Genomic DNA, 21,416 nt, shown 5'->3' with positions numbered 1-21,416 from the left:
TCTGGACAATTAACTCACAGACTGGAGTCTAGGGAATTCACCAGAGAACTTAAGAATCCTTAGAGCCCATATAAGATTCCAAAAGACAATCAAATTCTTAGAGGAAACACAAGGATAATCCTTGCCCACTCCTCACCCCCAAGTCTCTAGAAGATGCCTTAACTAAAGACCTACATCTCTCATGATATCCAGGTCTGCTGTCATTCGTGGGCAAGATATAAATGTGTCACCTTATCTCTAATATCACCATACCTAAGGAGTTCTGCCGGCTAGCCCTCCAGCTTGCAGTTCCAAGTCTCCAGACCCCACTTGCTGTATTTAGATGCAAATGGTTATGTCAAGGCTGGTTCTGACCTCTCCAAACCAGGCACCCAATTCCTCCTGCTCATTCAGAAGGGCTTTTAAATAACGAGAGCAGGGCTTCAGAAAGATTTTTCCTGTTAGTTCTCACAAAGAGAATCAAGGATCAAAGTCACAATCAGGAATGGGCTCTTTGGGATTTGGCCTAAGACCTAAGGCATTCCTTGAAATAGAATAACCCTTAGGTCTGATGAGAGTCAAGATCTACCTAGAACCCAGAGCCATTTCTAGGTGAGTTCCTGACATGCTGTCATCCACAGGGCTCCCAGGCCTTGACAAGAAATTCGCTGGGACAGCCCTTTCAGCAAAAATAGGCCCATCACTGAGGCCTTAAGATGCAACCTCAGCCACAGTTCCCATCGCTGACAATAGCAGTGCCAGTGCACCTGTCCCTGTATAATTCTCAGCTCATTCAAAATCATCATAACACCTTCTCTGAACACTGTGCTATAGCAGGAGGAGGAGAGGTGAGTCTGGTGCAGTCACAGTGCCACTGTCCTCAGGGAACTCAGCCTGGAGAGATACAGCTGAGTCAAATCTTCCCCGATTGGAAATTTCTGCCCTTTTCAATTATCAATGGCCAAGGCCCACTAGCATTTGTGTTCTTCAGCATTCTGTTCTTTAAATCCTTGCTCTGCTTATGCTCAGTCTTTCACCCTTACCACTGGCCCCACACATGTAGCCACTCCACTCTGCCAAAGGCCAGCTTATCATACCCTCCCTTCCTGCCAATGGACAAGAGTAAGAAACCCATAGATCCTCTCACTATAAGGAGGAAATCTAGCCCATTCCTGGGAGGGACAGGAAAACTTTGTGGCATTTCTTTCCCCTCCAAACCAGAATGGAGAAGCATCCTGACCTTTGAACCTACACTGCACACTTTAAAAACCTCTGTTCTATGAAATCAGAGCTGACATTTGGAGAAAAGGGAAGCAACAGTCAGGACAGACACCAGCTGCCCAAGGCCTCCTTTTAACAGGAAAGGATTTCCCTGTCCCTGAGTGTTCTCCTGTGGCCTTCCAGAGGGTATAGGGAGCTGAAATTATGATAGGAGAGGAATGTTTTCTCCCAGATGGACCAATAACTGGGCTGGAGCCTATGAGAGTCTGCAGGGCTATCACCAATCAAGATGTAGAACAAGACCAGTCCTGGGTTTGTGCAGCAGCATATGACCAGTCCCTGGCTGACTTCTGATCACCTTGAATAACCCTTACACCTTCTAACAGGGACACTCCTCCACAGTGCCAGGGCCTGTGACTGACTCCAGACTCTGCACTTTCCCTTCAGCACCCACTATGTCCTCCTAAGGCTCCCAAATTGCCTCCAAAAGATCATGACCTCTGGCCCACCAGGTAAACTGCTGGCCTCCAGCCATGGGCCACCCTAGCCACCCTTATGCTGTTGCCCACCCTGGCACAAGGCTGGTATGTCAGGTGGCCTGTGAGGGGAATTCAGCAGATATGGAGAAGCAACTTTGGCCCCCTCCTACCCTGGGCAGCATCAACCCACCTTGACAGAGATGTGGCCATGGGCCTGGGGAAGGTGGGCAGCCAAGAACCAGTCCCCAGGTAAGGGGCTGCTGACGTTAAAGATGCCTGAGGTGCGGTTGGGCAGTGTCCAGCTGAGGGTCAGGGAGAAAACCCCAGGCACAGCCGTGTCCCCTGGGAAGTGTGTGTGCAGGGGATTGATGACAGGGGGTGCCCCGGACCGGAAATACCTGGGGGACCAGAATGAGAAGAGGAAGACAACAGGCAATGGGGTGGGAGACGGGAAACGGGGAAAAGAAAGAACTGTCACTCATTGCCAATAACACAAGTGAATTCCCCATACTGAGACATACAACAACATGTTCAGGTCAGGAGTCAGGGCATAAAGAGTAAAACATCAGCTCAGGCTCTCACACAGTCAAACAGTAGTCAGGAGACAGAAGTTTTGTTCCTTACTCAGTCACACTTCAGTCTGGACAAGGGTGAGGGGACAGGGCCAGGAGGTCAGTTTAGATACTCATACAGTCACACTGTAGTTTGGAAAGTGCTATAGGGTTGGAGGTGGGTGTCAGAATGTTAACTCAGACACTCACACAGTCACACTTTGGTCTGGGCAGTGGTCCCCAAAGGTTCCTCCTTGCTCCTTGAAGATGATGAGGTTCCAAACAGCCAGGAATGTGTCCTCGGGAACATGGAAGTGGAAGAGCTCAGTGCTGGCAAAGGAGCGGAATGGACTCAGCTTTCGGGGTGAGCAGGTGGAGTAGTCAGTCAGGAAGAGGCCTCCTGGGGAGTAGGCAAGAGAGAAAAGAGCAGGGTTGAACACAGGGTACTTTCGTTAAGCAACAGAAACACAGTCTTCCTCACCAATAGCACCAACTCAACAAATATTCTCCCCTGAGCCAGGAGCTGAGGCTCATGGTGGCCTAGTCATCATCTGTTTTAATCCTTATAATGACCTTGGGGAAAAATGACCTGTTTTTACAGATAACGAAACTGAGGCTCAAACCTAGACCAAACTGAGGATTCAAACCTAGATCTCACTACATCCTAAACCAGGACCCTTTATATACCCCTACAGCATCCCTCACTGAAGAGTCATTGTTCTCTTAGCAAGCTTAACAAAACAGAGGTGTGAATGGCATGTGTTTGGGCGGGGGGGGGGGGCAGACGGAGGAACACATGGGCTCTTTGGCCACTGAACAGACTAGAACTCCACCTGTGGAGCTCGGGAGTCAGCACTGAACTGTGTAACTTCCTTGTTTATTTTCTTTCCCTTTCTATTCCCCTGTGGTTCCAAGAGCAGTAAAAACCCTGAGAAGCTTCACAAAAGCTGTCTGTATACTGGCTCAGGGCAGGAGGGACAAGGGGGGCAAAGTGTGGTGAGGATGCAAGGGGCCTGCTTGGGTGGCAGAGGCAAAAACAGGAGCTTGTAGGCCACCATGAGAACTCCCAGGAGAGGAGGGGAGTCATCAGGTCCTGTAGGATTCCAAATGAGCAACCAGAGGGCGTTTCCCCAGAGGGAGGCCCAGTGATGCAGTCAGTCAGTGACTCAGTGGAATCTCAAACCTCCTGGAAATATTCACACTTGGGCTTGGGGGGACTGGTCATCTCCAATTGAAGTGTCAAAATAGAAGTACCTGATCATGGTTGTTCACAGCAGAGCCAAGGTGAGCAAAAAAGTCTGGTGTCAGCAGCTCTCCAGGCAAATGCATGGGCACTCGGACTACTGTTGACAGTGAAAATCACCCAGTAACTCAGAGGCATAGAAGAGTGTCCCTGATGGCAGGCAAAGTTCTGGAGAATCTGACTGCTCTGGAAACTTAAGATCTGCCCTAGAGAAGCATAGAAGGGTGCCCCCAGGACTGATGAGAAGGCTGGAAGGCCAGCAGTTTTCAGGACACAGCAGAGGGTAAAGGGGAAACTGCGGTGGAGTGTTTTTAGCCAAATAGTAAATACCCACAGGGCATACCTAGACTGACAAACTCCCTTCCAGAAATGGGAGCTATACCTCAAGATGAGGTATTGAAATAATGGAGAAAGAGGCATCTGGGATAGGGAGGTTGCTGAAGGAGGGAACACTGGAAAGGAAGGTACTATTGAACTTCAAGGTCACCCTGCAGGGAGCTGCCCCAAAGTATGTAAATATTGGCCCTAGACTGGCCTATGCTCAGCTTCAAAGCCATGGCTTCAAAGCCAAGGACTAGTCAGTCCAGTTTAGACCACGTGATCAGTCTCAACTGTCAGCAAGGAAAACCTGCCCCCTTTCGGAATGAGCTCTGATAACCGGGAGGCCAGAAGCCAAGAACTGAATGGCCTGGCTACTATTGTTTACAAGGAAGTGGAGCTCTGAAGCACCCTCTGCTGGGTTTAGGGGAGAGCTTCTCCTCCCCAAAGCTGGTACTAGGGATGGGTCATCGGATGGGCCACTGCTATTGCTAAGAAGAAATACTGGCCAGGCCCTCAGGGCAGACCCTCAGAGAACGGGTGGTGAAAAGCAGCTAATGACTTTTGAGAAACAATGGATAAGCACAAAGTACAAAAGTACAACTACAAAAAACCCCTGTGATTCAAAGGAACATGGCAAGGCCTGGAGAACTGGGAAACTGGTTAAGCCACCCGAAAAGTGGCCAGGGGCTACAGAGGTCACAGGATGGGCTGGTGGGAAAAGTGAGTGAGCAGCAACTGGACATGGTGGGAGGAACCTAGAAGTTCTGAGAGCAAATGATAGAGGAGTGTCCACAGCCCCATTCACTCCAAGCTTTGATTTGGCATTTCACAATGGCCTACAGAGCTGTGTCCCAGAGGAAGCATGAGTAAAGCCCTAGTCAAGCTCAGACAAACCTGTCCTGGATGTTCCATGCTTCCACATGAACCTATGGTGATTCTCCACCACCATCTGAAACACACATGCGCACGTGCACACACACACAGGCAGAGGCTGGTCCTGCTAGTGACAGCACTAAGTAAAACAAAAGGTCACTTCCTGGGATGGCAAGGCACACCTGAGCTATGCAACTACAGTCAACCGAGCCCAAGGAAAAGACCCAAGGATTAGGATAAACCAGGAGACCCAGGAGGTACCTTCCATTCCTGAAATGAGACTGAAGCCAACAAAAAGCATTTACTAACACTATGCTATGTGCTCTGATGTGCTGTGATGGTCCTGTGACACTGCCAGCCTCTCCTCAGGTGAAACCTGTCACCACCACCAGGTCACAGAGCACCTCTGCAGGCCAGGCCACAACCACCAGGGTAGGGATTATTAACAACATGAAGGGCAGCCCTTAGTAGAACCTTTTCAGAGCTCTTTTCCAGCTTCCTTACAATTCTCCCCAAAGCACCTGAACCTGCTTCTAGACAATCATCTTTTAATCCACATCTTTGAGCTTCCTACAGTTCTGTGGCTGTCAGCAACCCTCCTCCCCTAGCCATCCTATGCTTGCTCAATGGGCTCATGAACAAAGAAGCCATGCTGGTAGGGATGGAAGCTACGAATTGGGCTCAATAGTAGATTCTCCCTCACCTAAACTGAAAAACTGGTTTGGCTACTACCTCTACTGATTGCCTAATTTGCCAGCAGCAGTCATCAACACTGAGCCTCTCTATAGCCCCTTCCTTCCAAGAGTCAGGCTAGGGGCACATGGATTACTCCTAGATGTCGTGGGAGGCAGCAAGCACTGCCTCCATCTAAGAAATGCACTTGGAAGGTGACACTTCATGATCTGTTTATAAGAGAAGGAAGAACTGAAGAGGAATATGTGTGGCCACAACACGTACTCTCCCCCTCATGCAATAACATAGGTACTCGGAGGACTCAGGGCCTCATATGCATGCCACAGAACATACTAACCACAAGCATGCATACACACTTCACGTGACCAGTATTTCCCCAGCCCCCTCACGTACACAAACACATAGGTACGCAGATGCCAGTGAACACACATATAGAGCTTGGACACTTCTGCAGGGGCATGACCTTTGGCCTGTACTAACCTCCTCAAGCTTATACATTGAACTAGGTCCCCAAAGCTCACTGAAACTCAACACCCCCCCCCCAGATGCTCTGTTATTTTTTTGTCAAAGACTCCCTTAGGCACATCTCCATCCTATCTAGAGTGCCAGAGGGGACTGGGGGCTGAGGCCATAAAGACGACAGTCATCTCCTTAAGATGCGGCCAACTTTATGGCCTATCTCCTACAGCCAGGACCCCCTCTTGCTCCCACTTTCCACCCCTCCCGTTCTCTGAATCACTTGCTCCCTGGATGGTGCTCCTAGGCTGACAATTGGCAAATGAGGAAGAGTTTGTGGATTAAGCACCTGTGTGAGCAGACAGAAGACAGGACAGGTTGTGCTTTCAATCCTCTCTCAACTGGGTCTATTTTCCTATCAGGCATATGTTGCAGTGAAAACAAAACAAAACACTAGTGTGAAACAGGAATTAGGAAACTTTTTCTAGCCCCAGTACTGCCATTTACAAGCTGTATGACCTTGGGAAAACTGCCCCATAACTGAGCCTCAGTTTCCCCATCTATAAAATGGCCTCTATATTTCAAGACTGCTCTAAAAGTATCAGGAGGGCACTTGGGTGGCTCAGTGGGTTAAGCCTCTGCCTTCGGCTCAGGTCATGATCTCAGAATCCTGGGATGGAGTCCTACATTGGGCTCTCTGCTCAGCAGGGAGCCACTTCCCCTTCTCTCTCTACCTACTTGTAATCTGTCTCTCTCTGTGTCAAATAAATAAATAAAATCTTTAAAAATAAATAAGTAAAAGTATCAGGAATTATTCCTAAGCAAATCAAGCTTATCTGGAATAAGACTCATTACAAGCAGAAAACTAACTCATGTCCATCTGTTTGCTACATGCTGTTCTCAAAACTGTTTTCTTAACCCTGTTTTAATGCATGCCCAGTATCTCAAAGTTCAGCCTAAATATTCCCACACTGGACTAGAGGCTCTCTGATATAGGATCATACCTCCCCCATCGAACTTCCCTTGCAGAAGAAGCTTCCAAGTTTTCCTTCTTGGAAAAGCAAGAGTCAAAGCAGGGTCAGGATGCCACCAGTAAAGAAAACCTTGGGGTCTCTGTCCTGAGGACTATTAGGCACATGCTGAGCCTCAAGCCCACAGTTTCCTCTCTTCCTACCCTCCCAGTTTCTCTCAGTTGTGTAAGACCTCTCTCCTCCCTATTTCTTCCGACTTCCTCCCCAGTGATCTAGTTGCCCAGGTCCCAGTCTCCTGAATCCCTCCAGTCCACCCCTCCCTGCCAGAACCCCATCCCTGCCTCAATCTTCCTGCTTCTGCACTCACCAGCCCCTGGGCCAAGGACAGAGAACAGCAACAGCAGCAATAAGGCTGGCGGCAGCTGGAGCCCAGACCTGAGTCGAGGCTGGGAGAGGGGCAGGGTATGAGAGAAAGGGGTGGGTAGTGGGAAAGACTTGGGTAAACACAGAGATGAGGGCAAAGGCTGAGATAGTGGATTGGGCTGTGCTGGGCACTGGGGCTTGAACAAGGGCAAGGAATGGGATGGAAGGAGGGGCTGTAATGGGGACTGGGGCAAGGGCAGGATTTGCGCCCCGGGTTTAAGCAAACACTGGGAATGGGGTTGGGACAGGGGTTGGGCTGGGATTTGTGACAGGAGGTGGAACAAGGGCAAAGGAGGGGTTGGAGGCCAGGACAGCCACAGGGACTGGGACTTGGACTGAAGGGGGGGCCTGGGTTGAGACTCGGATCTGGGCATTCGCTGGGACCCAGGCCGGGGCAGGGGCCAATTTGGGAAGCGGGGCGAGGGCGGGGCTGGGGGCCAAGGGCTGGATGAGGATAGGACGAGGGGCCGGGACAAGGGCTGGGCCATGGCCCGGGGCGGGGGCGGGGCCGGACAGGCCAGCGCGGGGCGCGCGCAGAGCTGACCCACGGCTCCGCTCCCCACCCCCAGGGAGTGGCTTTCGGTGTCCTCGTGGGCCCGGGGCCGGGGTCAGGCCGGCTGAGGCCAGGCCGGGGACCTGGGTAGGAGTTCAGGCCTGGGCGACTCCGGGCTGCGCTGGACCGGCGATAACCAGGCCCCGCGGCGGCGGCCTCTGTCTGACGTAGTTATGACGCTCCGCCCCTCTATCAGCTCGATTGGTTCTTCTCAGTAAAGCCCACCCCCTGCCCTATTCTATTGGTCTCCAACTTGATTCTGCGGGTCTCCGAGGACAGACTCCGCCCCAGCCCCTTGATCCCCTGCCTTTCTCACCCCAGCTTCGGAGCCCGGTTGCCAACCTCAGATCCTCACAGCCCCCACTGATAGAACCACAGACATCTCACAGGAACCCTACAGAGACTCTTACAAACCCAGACACCTACAGACGTCCCCACAGATGTCCGCAGACTATCCACACACTCTCACAGAGATCCCGCAAACCCCTTTAAAAGAAGTGAACCCTCTAGGCTCGTCCCCTCCGGGTCCAGCGCAGCCTCCTCTGGAGACCAGTGCTGTTGCCACGGAGACTCCTGGGCGTTCCGGTTGCCCTGGTGACGGATCCCTCCACTCCCGGCCGGGGTTCCAGAGGTTTCAGTCAAGCTCCTCCCTCATCGGCCCCGGAACCCCTCATCCCTCCCCGTCCCACCCTCCCCCAGATCTGGCCAGAGTTCCTTTGCAAATTTCTGCAGGTGTCCAACTTCCCTCCCTAAGTGGTAGACTTAAAGGCAAGGCTTCTCATTACATAGCAGCTGCAAGGCGGGTCTCATCCAAGAGCTATCCACCCCTCGCTAACATTTCCCCTTCCCAGCTTAAGACGAGATTGTGACCTAAGGAAGGACTTGTAACAGCCAAGCCAAAGCCCAGAGGTAGGTGGTTTCTCCAAAGCCGCCTCTTCCAAACTCTCATACCACTCCCCTCCTAACACCTTCTGCCACTTCCCAACTCAGTCCAACCCCCTCCCATTCTGTATTTTTCATCCTTACACTCCCCCCTCCGCCACGTTTACTCCCCACAATTCCCTCTTCCCCTTCTTTTTCTCCTTCTTATCCTCCCATCCTCTGGTTCTCCACTGTCAAGTATCTTTTTCCTCTTGCTGAATGCCTGGTGAGATTCCTATCACCCTACCTCTCTCCCTACTTAATGTCCCAAAGTTCCCCTTTGGAAAGACTCTAATGAATGTTAACTGGTGTGTTTCGTATCTCTGGAGCATGGCGGGAAAGTAGGGACCACAGAAGGCTAAGGCTGGAATCCTTAGGCTCTATTACAAATAATGACAGGCCTTGAATGTCAGGGCCAAGAAATTTAAACTTAATCCTTGGGCTGAGACAATTGAGTGTTTTGTTTTGTTTTTCTTTAAAGATTTTATTTATTGGGGCGCCTGGGTGGCTGAGTGGGTTAAAGCCTCTGCCTTCGGCTCAGGTCATGATTCCAGGGTCCTGGGATGGAGCCCCAAATTGGGCTCTCTGCTCAGCGGGGAGCCTACTTCCTCCTCTCACTCTCTGCCTGCTCTCTGCCGAATTGTGATCTCTGTCTGTCAAATAAATAAATAACTTTGTTTATTTGACAGACAGAGATCACAAGTAGGCAGAGAGGCAGGCAGAGGTGGGGGAGGAGGCAGGCTCCCCGCTGAGCAGAGAGCCCAACCTGGGGCTCAATCCCAGGACCCTGAGACCATAACCTGAGCCAAAGGCAGAGGCTAAACCCACTGAGCCACCCAGGCGCCCCCAATTGAGTGTTTTTAAGCAAAGGAATGCCATTGTTAGGTTTATGTTTTTAGAAAGATCTCATTTGGGTCAATAATGAGGACTGACTTCTTTTGAACATCCTTCCAAGACAAATTTGTCACACCCCACTCCAGAGCGTCCTGAGCTTACCCCAGCACAACACCAACTCATCTGTATTGTCATTTTGGTTAGCCAGATCTCCTTCCCAGGTTCTTTCAACTGAGTCCAGTGCTTAGCACAGTGCCCAGGTGAAAGTGTAAGATTGAGTTGTTTATAAAAGCAGAAGTTACATAAATCAGTGAAAGAATGGCTGAGTGGATTAATACGCTGAAGGAGGCAGAGGGGTGAAGTTACTACATAATCAAGGTAGAAAATTCTGAGAACTTGAACAAAATTAGAGGGAAAAGAAAGGAGAGAGTGGATTTGGGGATTATTTAGAAGATAGGAAATATAGTCCTTAGTACCTATTTGTAGATGAGGTTTGAGGGGAAAGGGTAAGACCAAAATAATTCCCATAGTTCAGCTTTCATGCCCTGTCAGACATCCATTTAGCCATGTCCCACAAGCTGTTGGGTATGAGTGTTAAGTACAGGGATTAAAAGAGGTCTGAGCTGGAAGTATGGATTTAGGAAATCATCCACATACCAGCTAGAAGTAGCTGAAGCCTTGACCATGAGTGACATCATCAAGGGAGGGTGTATGTGGTCTCTAGACAAAACCAGACTGCACTCAGGGCCCTGCCTAATGCATCGTGGCATTGTCTTGTACTCAGGAGCAAACCCCCACTTTGGCTTGGTATCCCAGTCTCTAGAACTCTACTGCCTGACCTCCATGGTCCTAAGGTCCCAGACCTGCTCTTGGATTAGTCAAGTTGCTATGTTCAGTCTCCCTCCTAGGTCACGGTCCTCTACTACCATCTACTGATGGGATTCTGATTGTTTCAGACTTTTTCTCTCTTTAAATTCCAGCTCCCTCACAATCTGTGGCCACATGTCACATGGGGTCTAGGCACACAGAAGAACCTCCTGGCACCAAAGATCATCTTGCTCCCCCCTTATATCTCAGGTGCACGGAAATCCTGATCCTAATTCCATAACCCCCACTGTACTCTGACTTGCAGACCCTCCAGTCCCAACCTAATGAAGGCTATACCCTATTCTACCACTAGATGGAAGCAGACAAGGTCACAGAAGAGCCTCATAGCACCATGGATACAGAGGAGCACCCCTCTTCAAAGGACCGCTCTGCCGAAGAATCACAGGAGCCCCTTATCCCTGAAACACCCTTTGAGCCTTCCATCTCTGAGACTCCCTTAGAGCCCCACACCTCTGAATCTTATATGGTGCCACCTGCTTCCCAGGCCCTTTTAGAGACCCATGCCTCTGAAACCTCTTTGAAACCTTCCATCTCTCAGACCCCTTTAGAGGCCCACACCTCTGAATCTCATATGATTCCATCCACTTCCCAGGCCCCTGTAGAGACCCACACCTCCAAAACCTCTTTGAAAACTTCCATCTCCGAGACCCCTTTAGAAATCCACACTTCTGAATCGCCTATGGTTCCATCCACTTCCCAGGCCCCTTTAGAGACCTATACCTCTGAAACCCTTTTGGAGCCCTCTATCTCTGAGATCCCTGTAGGATACTCTGAGAACCCTTTGGAAACCCCTATGCCTGAGACCCTGTTGGAGACTCTCATCTTTAAGGACCCAGAGAAACGTGTTTTTTCTCATACCTCATCACAAGACCATGTTCCTGTATCTTCCCCTGATACTCTGGAGGAAGACCTCTTTAAGTATTCTCCCAATGAGGTCTTGTGGAGAAGGAAGTCCAGCCAGATCTCTGAGTATGAGAGCCTTCAAAAGCAATCCCTTTCAAGCCCTTCAGCCCCAGTCCACCTGGACACATCTGCAAAGGAAGAGGAAGAGGAAGGAGAGGACAAGAAGCAGGTGGAGGCCACTGACAGCAGTGCACACACAGCTCAGCCAGGACAACAGCCGGGCAAGAAGAAGGCGAAGAAAGGATTTAGCCGTAATTGTGCCTGCACTTTACCCCATTCTCATCACCGTCTTATACCTGCCCCAGGAGGAGGGGATTGGGTTACTCTTTAACCTGGCCTCTTCTCTTAGTTTTAGGGCCTCCACACTTCTCCTTGGTTACTCAGCTTCTCCCTTCCCAGATTACACAGCCCACCCAGTGGTCCCTGCCAAGCAAACAGAGCTGGTGGAAGTGGCTAAGGCAAGGCCCAGAGAGAAGTTCGGTGCTCAGATGAACTATCTTTTCCAATGGGAGAAGAATGCAGCCCTGAGTGCCATCCAGACAGGTGAGCCCAGAAAGCCCTTCAGAAGCCTGTGACAGGCCATGGCCATCCTCCAATCCAACTGGACCAGGGAACCTGCCCTGATCAATGGATTGCTGTCCCTTGTGGAAATGGCAATGCTAACTGACTTTAATCTAGGAGGGGAGAAGCCAGGTGGGCCAATGTGGATAGCATGGTATAGAAAAAAGTGGGGATATTGATATAAAGCCCAGGGAGGGACAGGAAGCTAAACTAAAGTTGTTAAAAGGAAAAAAAAAGAATGGCCATATACCAGACCCACATCTAGGGCTCTGAAAGCCTGGACCAAACAGACCTTAAGGCAGAGATGGCCCAGGACCCTAGACAGTCCAGGAGACTTGTGGCTCTGACATGGCAAAAGGCCTTGGTCCTCTTGGTGGAACTTCAGTAAAAGGCTGTCACCCAGCATGCCAGACCCATTATCACCAAGGTACCCAAAACCTGTGAGTCTCTTCACCAAGGAGGAGAGTGGTATCTTCAAGCCCTATTGATTCCAAGTCTCAGCCCAGAATCAGTACTCTTGCCAGCCCCATAAGTGGCATGCTGTGCTTATGTATCCCTGCATATAAAAGGTGTGCAGATGGAAACCCATGCCCTCCGGTGCGAGCATGTATACCTGTGTTGCTGAACTTCATGTCTATAGCAAATACCTTCAGAATGAAGGCCATCCTGACCTGCTCTGCAGATTCTGGGGTTTCTAGACAATTCAATAGACAGGAGTTCATTTATTTTTGTCTTTCATACTTCCTTTCCCCTTATGATAGTAAGAGAGCTATGTTGAAACTAGATGGGCCTAAGATATAAAGACAACCAGGCAATCCTATGTCTTCTCACTCCTCCATGCAATTTACTCTCCTCATTCTCATGCTGAGACCCTTCCCCCTCTACCCCTGGCCAAGAAAGTCACAATGATCTCATTTGTCTTAATTCAGGCATTGAAATGGCTTTGTTTGCTTATTTTTTTTTAAGATTTTATTTATTTATTTGTCAGAAAGAGAGAGAGTGAGAGCGAGCACAGGCAGACAGAGCGGAAGGCAGAGGCAGAGGGAGAAGCAGGCTCCCTGCGGAGCAAGGAGCCCGATGTGGGACTCGATCCCAGGATGCTGGGATCATGACCTGAGCCGAAGGCAGCTGCTTAGCCAACTGAGCCACCCAGGCGTCCCTTTGTTTGCTTATTTTAACATCTTCTGTCACCCTTATTCTTCCTGGAAATGCAAGGTCATTCTCAGAACCTCCTGTCTGCTCTTCATTTTTCAAGGTTGCTGTACTTCTCCACATGGAACTTCTTCATTTTCATGTTTAAACAGGAAGCTTTATGTAGTAATTTAAGTGTCATTCAACCCTGAAAAAGATATTTAGGGTTCCCTCCTAATATTGGGGATCTTGAGTCCCTAGAGAATCAGTATGTGTGCTGTGTAGAGAAGGATCAAATGTAAGCTTTGCTTTTATTTAGTCAGCATTTACTGAGCACCAGCTGTGTGCCAGGCCTTGAGCCAGGTGTGGAAGCAGTAGCTGGTGGGATGTCAAAAACAAAATCCTTCAAAAAATGTGTACTCTAGGGGCGCCTGGGTGGCTCAGTTGGTTAAGCATCTGCCTTCAGCTCAAGTCATGGTTCTAGAGTCCTGGGATTGAGTCCCGCATTGGGCTCCCAACTCCATGGGGAGTCTGCTTCTCCTTCTGACTTTCTCTGCTCTCATGCTTTCTCTTACTCTCTCTCTCTCAAATAAATAAATCTTTAAAACAAAATGTGTACTCTAATGAGAAACACCAATAAGTAAAAGGATAGTTATAATTCATTCTAATAATTTCTATGAGTGAGGTCAGTCCACAGTGCCTCATAAGCAGAAAAAAAAGGGGCACCCAATCTTGGATGCTCAGGGAATAAGTCTTGGAAGAGATGACTTCTCAGCTGAAATCTGTAGATGAGTAAGAAGAGGTGGACAGGTCAAAAGTGGGATATGAGGGCAAGGTGCCAGTAGGAAAGTGCAAGAAATGTTGAACAGAGCTCAGAGCTCAGCTCTGGAAGGGCAAAAGTGTACAGGCATTTCTGTGCAAAGCTCAAGAGTTGAGATTATAATCTAAGGGCAACTGAGAGTTACTAAAAGGTTTTAAGTGGGACAATAACATGAGCAAATTTGTGGTTTTGAAATACTGCTCTAGCAGTAGTGTAGACTTCAGAAAGATAAGACTGCACATAGGAAGACTACATTGGGCAGTGGTAATAATAACCCAGGTCAGAAGTAGATGCATGGAGGTGGAGATAAATAGAACGTTCAAGAAATGTTAAGAAGGTAAAAATGACCTTTGGATCTTTGGATGTATAGGATAAGAGAGAAGGACATGCCTGGAATGACCCCTAGGTTTTTGGCTTAGATACTGATTGGATGATGATGCCATTAGTGAAACAGAGACGATGCATGATAAGTATGTGTTTGGATGAACAGAGGACAAAGCTTGAGGGCCAGGTTTGAAAGGAATAATTGGCTGTACCACACTTGAAGAGCTGGCGGAACATGCTGTTGAAAAAGTCTGAAGATACCTGACTATATGTCTGGACTGGAGACATCCTTCATGTAAAGATAGCTGTATGTTGTATGGAGATGTTCTAAGCAAAAAGAGATGTTATCACGCAAATACGATTATATGAGCATGGAATCAATTGTCCCTGTCTGGTATTTTCAGAGTAAACATCTCTGCCGTAGACACCTTTGCCACAAATAGTGCACCACAAAATTAATTGACCATAAGGCAATTTGCCATAAAAGATAAAAAAATAACTAGTTGGTAGTTTGGTTTGGCAGTTTGTTAGTTTCATCAACTGGTTGACAGTTTGGTTTCACTTCTCCATTGACACAGTTCTCTTATTTTTATATTACATAAATCTTGGGCTTCATAATTGTCTACACAGTGACACAGAGTTTTAAACCCACACAACTTCCCATACAACTTTGGAATGTCTATCAATGGACATGTGACAATCTGTCGAGAACAAAGAGCAGTGTAGAAAGCTCTCAGAACACAATACAGAGCTCAGTTACAAATATGTATCCTAGTACTTGGAAACTGATACCTCTTAATGAAGGGGAGAATTTTTTTTTTTTAAAGATTTATTTATTTGACAGAGAGAAATCACAAGTAGACAGAGAGGCAGCCAGGGCGGGGGGGGGGGAAGCAGGCTCCCTGCTGAGCAGAGAGCCCGATGCGGGACTCGATCCCAGGACCCTGAGATCATGACCTGAGCCGAAGGCAGCGGCTTAATCCACTGAGCCACCCAGGCGCCCCTGAAGGGGAGAATTTTAGCAAAAAAAAGAAAAAGTGATGAATCAGTGAGTAAAAAAAAAAAAACTGAAGAATCAACTCGCCAAAAAAAACCCTAAAAACAAAAACAAAAAACAACCAAAAAACAAAAACGTATAATACTATGAATGTAAGACTTTGAAAACAAGTGGTTAGGTAAGATCCACAAAATAAAATCAGTTATTTGCATGGTATTGCCATGAATCTGTCCTATACATTTTAAATTCATTTTAAATTCATTTTTTTTGCATTTTGCAATAAAGCCATTTTTAATTTTGATATTCAGTTTCCATGTTTCATTATGCCCTTTTTAATGAATATCTTTTTTTTTTTTGTAATTTTATCTTTTGTGGCAAAATTGTCTATGGCCAATTGATCATGCAGTGAAAATGTTTGCAGTGAAAATGCTTGGGGCAAAGTTTCTTTGTTTTTTTTTTAAAGATTTTATTTATTTGTTTGACAAAGAGAGATCACAAGCAGGCAGAGAGAGAGAAGGAAGCAGGCTCCCAGCTGAGCAGAGAGCCCGATGCGGGGCTCGATCCCAGGACCCTGGGATCATGACCTGAGCAGAAGGCAGCGGCTTAACCCACTGAGCCACCCAGGCGCCCCTGGGCAAAGATTCTTAAGGTGAAACTACATAGAATCACCTTGTACAGAGTCAAAATGGCATCCCAGATAATGCCTCCTCCCCCTGCCAGTCCTTGTCCACTTATAACAGGAAGAGTGTTTGGAATCAGAGCAGAGAGAGGAGGGTTCCACTCTGGACTACATGGCCTGATGTCAATTGTCCCACTTTAAGAGCATGGACACCTATAAATGGAATCTGAGGTATAGTCGCCAGTCTCTGTTTAAACTCTAGTCTTCATCTGAGAGAACACTGACTCCTATATCGGTACTTGGACTTGACTTTCCCAGGCCCCCAGGCAGGACCTCAATCTATGGGAACTGACTCTCCTTCACCTCCACACCTCATCTGCTCAGTCTCTGGATGGAATTCAGAATTCCTCTAGTAGAATCCTGGCCCCCACTCACCTCCATTGTGACTCTTCCCATACGCTGCCCCTTCGACCAAGCCTTGCTGGTGTAATGGGGCGCTAGCACTGTGGGCTGTCAGTATCAAGACAGAAGTAGCAAAGCCAAAAGCCACATCTGGACAGGCTTTAGACCCTGAAAGACCATGGGTAAGGCAAGAAAACCTAGACTAATTAGGCACAGAATTGTGAATTGTGGCCCTGGCCAAAGTCAAAGACCAGAGGACACTAACTTCAGGGATATGCCTGTAATACAGGGTCTCTCTTCCCTTCTGAAGGAATTTCCTCCTTCATTTACTCAGTCAAGGAGTTTGTGCTCTCTGAGCACCTATTTCGGGCCAGGCCCTAAGCTAGGACAAGAGATACAAATGAAAAGCCAGACCTCTCCTTAGAAGAACTTAGTTTAAGAGAAACGTAAGTGAAAAAATTTATTCCAATGCATTGTACTGTGATAGGAGTAGTGGGAAAAGTCAAAAAACATGGGCCCCTAGATAGAAAGAGGAAGTCAGGGAAAACTTTTTAGCGGAGGTGACACTTCACCATAGCCTTTAAATGGAAATGGGTCCTATGGCTGAATGTCCCATTCCATGAGGACTCCTCCAGGATTCTTGCCTAGAAATTGGAGTACTCTCAGGTCTCCTGAAGGGTGAAAAAATCTGGCTCTCCTCCCACATTTACATGGCTCCACCCTTGCCTTGTAGTACTGCCGACCTGTGAAGCCAGTTTCAGATCCCACTGTGGAAACCAGGCTCTCAAGGTTGTGGCATCTCACTGGTGCCTGCTCTCAGGGATACTTCTTCACCTCACAAGCTTCGATTTCTTGATCTTCACCACTCATGACTTCAGACCTACCTCTTTCTCCTGATTCTTAGAGAACCATAGACAGACCTTCTCAAGTTCATAGACAGCATTAGTTCCATAACACCAGGAACACAAAAAGGAAATATGAAGGTGTGAACCTTGAAAAGTGAGGAAAGCCCTCCTCCTGGTCTCAGAGCTGCCCAAACTCCTCCTCCTCTGCCTCTGGTGCCTTCAACGACCATGCTTCTGAGGTGCCAGTCCTCACCATCTCCTCTACACCTGGCCAGTCATCTTCCCTTCCCTCACCTTAGACACTTCAAGGAAACAAAACAAAGTTGGGCTTTAATGTGGGAAGGGGAAGAGATGGGAATCTTCACAGTCACAGAGAACTTGGCGAGATTCATGTTCATCTTCAAACAAAATTTCATTAATAATCTTGAAGACAGTCTTCAGTCATTTATGACAGGCTAACAGAGATGGAGTGGATCCTGGGGTGGGAAAGGAACTGAAACCCTTGTGGAACACTGAGAAAACCTGGTGGGAAAAAGTCTAAAGGGGTGGGGATGGGAACTTCATGGGTGGAGGTGAATACACCTAGGGGGAGAGGTGAGAACGCCTTGGGCAGGGGGTTTGCGCTGTTTTTCCTTCTCACTTTTCCTTGTCAATCCCTCCACACTCAGGTCTCTACATTGGCTGGCGCTGCCCCCATTATCTATGGGACTGTTTCCGAATTGGAGATGAGTCCAAATGCTTTTGTGGACACTTGCTGAAAGAGCACCAGATCATCTCAGGTAGGGAGAACTGACCAGCCCCTGTCAGGGGAAGGGATAACTATACTCTGGCCATATGAGAGAAAAGTGTGTGTGTTGGTATGGGGGGTGGGGGGAGTTGGCATGGGAAGGCTGGCCCTATTAGGTGTTCCCCGTTCCCCATTCCCATTAGACATTTCTCCCCATTCCCTTAGACATATCCGTGCCCTGCAATGTGGGCCAATGTCGCTGCCTCATGTTCTGCTTCATCCCATCACGCCCAGAGGAGGTGGGTGAGTTCTGGCTCAAAAGACGAGCTACCTTTGACCCCAAGGCCTGGAGGGCCCAATGTCGCTGCAAACACAGCCATGAAGAGCACACAGCTACTGGGTCCCATCCCTGCAGGGTGAAAGGTAATTTCTAGGGTGAGGGGAGTACAGGGGTGGGCATGGGTAGGATGCAAATAGTTTGGGAATAAGGATAGGGGAACTGGTAGAAGAAACCTGGGTTTGTGGTTGGTATGGAAGAGATGAGAATGTTGTCAGCCCAGGGGGAAACCCCAATTCCCTATACTTGTCTTGGCTTCCTCCTTGCCCCAGGCTGTTGCTGCAATTGCTTTGAGTCTAATTTCCTCTGTGCGGCCTGTGACCGTCGCTGGGAGGAACACGAGACTTTCTTTGAGACTGAGGAGACCCGGCGACGAGGAGGGAGGCCTCATGGTGAGGGGGCAACCTAGAACAGTGGGGGTCTTAGTCAGAAGGCCGGGCAGGAAGGTGCTCCCACCCTCAACCATCCCGTCCAGGACTACCTCACCCTCTCACCCGCTGCACCCCATACTTGCACCGGTTTCTACCCCCAGGAGCAGACTATATGCCTTTTGCAGAGATGCCTACCTTCCAAGAAGCCATCGTCAGCAACTCTGACTCTGAGGCTCTACAGAAGCAGGGGCCCTCTGGCCATCCTGGCTCCCACTGCAGACCCCCGGGGCCTCCTGGCCCACACAGCCTCTGGCCTGACCCTATGTCTGACCCCCATACCTGACCCTTTCACCTCTGCTTTTCCCTCCTCCAGGCACAGACACTATCAACAACTGGCGCAGGCCTCTTTGAACCTGGCTCAAATCATCAATAAAAGGGAAGCCACTGGAATCTGGCCTGGTTCTGTATGGGGCACATAGATCCTAGGATCTTAGAGTTGGCACCTAATGCAGGCAAGAGAGAGGACCACAAAGGAGACAGGCTGGATCAAGCCACCTGCTTCCACCAAAACCACATTTGAGCTGCTAGTTCTGGCATCAGAAGGACAAAGTGCCTTCAAGGAAGCCAAGGAGGGAGGGGTTTTTTGGAAGAATAGAGTGAACACTGGTGTTGGATGCAGTTGGAGATGCCAGTAATAAAGACTGAAAAATGTCCACTGGATTTTACAATTAGATCTTTGGGCACTTCAGATATTGTAGTTTCAGTGATGCAGTGGGGGCAGAAACCAAACCCAGTAAGTCTGAAAGAGTTTCTTTAGGAAGCTTGGATGAAAAGAGCAGGAGAGAAGTCAGACAATATCCAGAGAGAGATGTGGAGTCAAGAAGCAATTTTTAGGAGGGAAAAAGGGGAGGAACCAGTAAAGGAAGATCTTGAAGGATACAGAAGAGAGAAAGAGATGCCTGGTGAGACATCCCAGAGATGGAGATCAGGGCAGAGGTGAAGGGATTTGCTCTAGACAGGAGAACCACCACCTCCTAAGACCAAGAGAAGAGAAGAAGGAAAATGATGGGCCTTCACTGAGCTGCAGGAAGCAGGATCTTGTGGAAGTTCCACCTGTGAAGTAGGAGACAAGGTCAGTTGCTGGTCATGAAGGCAAGGGGTAGGAATGGGGAGTAGGAGAGAGGAGATTTGGGTAGGCTGATGTGGGGAATCACAGAAAATCCTAATCAGTGGGTAGTTGAGGATTCAGGTACAGCCGGAAACAGGAACCTAAAGAGGAAGAGAAACACAATAGTTAGATTGAGTTAGATTGATAGTTGATGATGGGAGGGTGTCAGGAAGGATGATCAGGAAAATAAAGCAAAAAGAAGGGTTGGGAATGTGGGGAGAACTGACCACACAAACGGAGAGAAAGTAAAGCCAGGAAGCAACTGACAAACTGAAAAAAAAGAACAAAGGAACAGAAGTCTCTAATGAGGTCCAGTAGCTGATGTAGTGGTGGGGATCAGTACAGGAAACATTCGTCAGAACCTACAGAGAGCTGCAGCTCTTATATGAGAGCATCTGCCAGGGATCACAAAGAATGGAGTAAAGAACTGTGGGCAAGGGGCCAAAACCAGTGACTGTGGCCAAAATCAGTGAATCATAGTTATTTTTACAAGGAGTAGGAGATTCTGTCTCTAATGGGCTCTGTGATCCTAGGCAAGCCCTCTCTGGGCCTCAGTTTCTGGCTCTGTAAAAGAATAATCGCGGGGCACCTGGGTGGCTCAGTGGGTTAAGCCTCTGCCTTAGGCTCAGGTCATGATCTCAGGGTCTTGGGATTGAGCCCCACATCGGGCTCTTTGCTCAGTGAGGAGCCTGCTTCCCCCTCTCTCTCTGCCTGCCTCTCTGCCTACTTGTGATCTCTCTCTCTCTCTCTGTAAATAAATAAATAAAATCTTTAAAAAAATAATAATAATCGCTGTGCTACCTGCTCTCCCTGAGAACCCAAAGAAATAACCAGTTTCAAAGCGCTTTGTTGTCGTCTACCATGCCTGGCCAGTTTCCTTCCCCTTCCTAGATCCCAGCTCCTCTCATCTCTTGAGCTTCTCCAAAGCAGCTCTATGGGCTGCTGTGGTCTCAAAGGCACCACAGAGAATTGCATGTAACCTTTAGGGCACAGAAAAGGCCAGTTTACATTTCCCCACATTTGGGGAAGCTAGCTATACTTCCAAAGGAAGAGAGGCAATCTGGACTGCTAGAACTCCTAGGGGAAAGTACAGGGTCAAATGTCTGCCCTTTGGAGGATAAAAGGACTTTCTAACAATAATACAGCTATAGCAAATGTGGTTACTATCTCTGGAAGTCAAGAGTTGTTCTTGGCTGGTGATATGCAATTAGCGCCATAATGACCATTCACTAAAACTAATTCAATAGTCAGCAGTAAAGGAATGGCTACTGTGAAAACTCATTCAAATAAATAATATGCAGAGGGTGCCTTTGTGGCTTTAGTCACTTGGGCATCTACCTTGGGCTCAGGTGGTGATCTCCAGATCCTGGGACAGAGCCCTGAATTGGCTGAGGCATCCTGCTTCCTGCTCAGCAGGGAGTCTGCTTCTGTCTTCTCCCTCTGCCCCCATCCCACCGCTCATTCTCTCTCTCAAATAAATAAGTAAAATCTTAAAAACAAATAATAGGCAGACATTACAAAGTATATTTACATAGACTAATAATATGGAAAATTGTCAGGGGCATTACATATTATGAAATATTACATATTATGTATATGTATTACATATGAAATATTACATATTATGTATATGTATTACATATTACATATTATGTAATATTTTTAAACATTTTAAACATATTAAATGTTTTAAACATATTTTAACATATTACATATTATGAAAGCAAATGAAATACCAATTGTTATTCATTCCACAATCATTGAGCACCTATCTATGTCAAGGACATGCGCTAAAAAAACCGACA

General features: G+C 48.2%; 2 protein-coding genes across 11 annotated transcripts in view; one reads left to right on the top strand and one right to left on the bottom strand.

Moving 5' to 3' along the window:
• Positions 1-21,416, bottom strand: part of TMEM8B (transmembrane protein 8B) — a 42,377-nt gene that overhangs the window by 19,144 nt on the left and 1,817 nt on the right. For 3 of the 7 annotated variants that reach the window (XM_013053753.2, XM_013053756.2, XM_013053757.2), the window contains exons 1-3: positions 7,155-8,063; positions 2,441-2,630; positions 1,870-2,077 (exon numbers count right to left, since the gene is read on the bottom strand). In XM_013053753.2, the coding sequence (XP_012909207.1) occupies positions 1,870-2,077; positions 2,441-2,630; positions 7,155-7,698 (942 nt within the window). In that variant the 5' untranslated portion in view covers positions 7,699-8,063. Of the gene's footprint in view, positions 1-1,869; positions 2,078-2,440; positions 2,631-7,154; positions 8,064-21,416 lie in introns of those variants that run through there. The other 4 variants (XM_004747555.2, XM_013053752.2, XM_013053754.2 and 1 more) reach the window with 3 other exon arrangements.
• FAM221B (family with sequence similarity 221 member B) lies at positions 8,391-20,199 on the top strand. 4 transcript variants are annotated; one of them, XM_004747560.3, is made up of 8 exons: positions 8,391-8,672; positions 10,499-10,595; positions 10,699-11,560; positions 11,709-11,852; positions 17,677-17,787; positions 17,961-18,158; positions 18,345-18,464; positions 18,605-18,810. In XM_004747560.3, the coding sequence occupies exons 3-8, from the start codon at positions 10,699-10,701 to the stop codon at positions 18,784-18,786; spliced, it is 1,617 nt and encodes a 538-aa protein (XP_004747617.1). In that variant the 5' UTR covers positions 8,391-8,672; positions 10,499-10,595; the 3' UTR covers positions 18,787-18,810. The 4 variants fall into 4 exon arrangements, with proteins under 4 accessions (XP_004747617.1, XP_004747616.1, XP_004747614.1 ...); XM_004747559.3 differs by lacking the exon at positions 10,499-10,595 and having other exon boundaries at positions 10,651-11,560; XM_004747557.3 differs by lacking the exon at positions 10,499-10,595 and having other exon boundaries at positions 8,392-8,672.

Source organism: Mustela putorius, unplaced genomic scaffold, assembly GCF_011764305.1.
Source record: "Mustela putorius furo isolate JIRA1106 unplaced genomic scaffold, ASM1176430v1.1 tig00000580_pilon_pilon_pilon, whole genome shotgun sequence".
Lineage (NCBI taxonomy): Eukaryota > Metazoa > Chordata > Mammalia > Carnivora > Mustelidae > Mustela > Mustela putorius.
Note: the sequence above shows the minus strand (reverse complement) of the source record. Positions and strands in the feature narration are given on the sequence as shown.

Coding starts and splice junctions, on each gene's coding strand:
- FAM221B (XM_004747559.3), top strand. CDS start 10,699: ATGGAAGCAGACAAGGTCACAGAAGAGCCTCATAGCACCATGGATACA. Junction 18,159..18,344: donor CCATCCCTGCAGGGTGAAAG/GTAATTTCTAGG, acceptor TCCTTGCCCCAG/GCTGTTGCTGCAATTGCTTT. Junction 18,465..18,604: donor ACGAGGAGGGAGGCCTCATG/GTGAGGGGGCAA, acceptor TTCTACCCCCAG/GAGCAGACTATATGCCTTTT.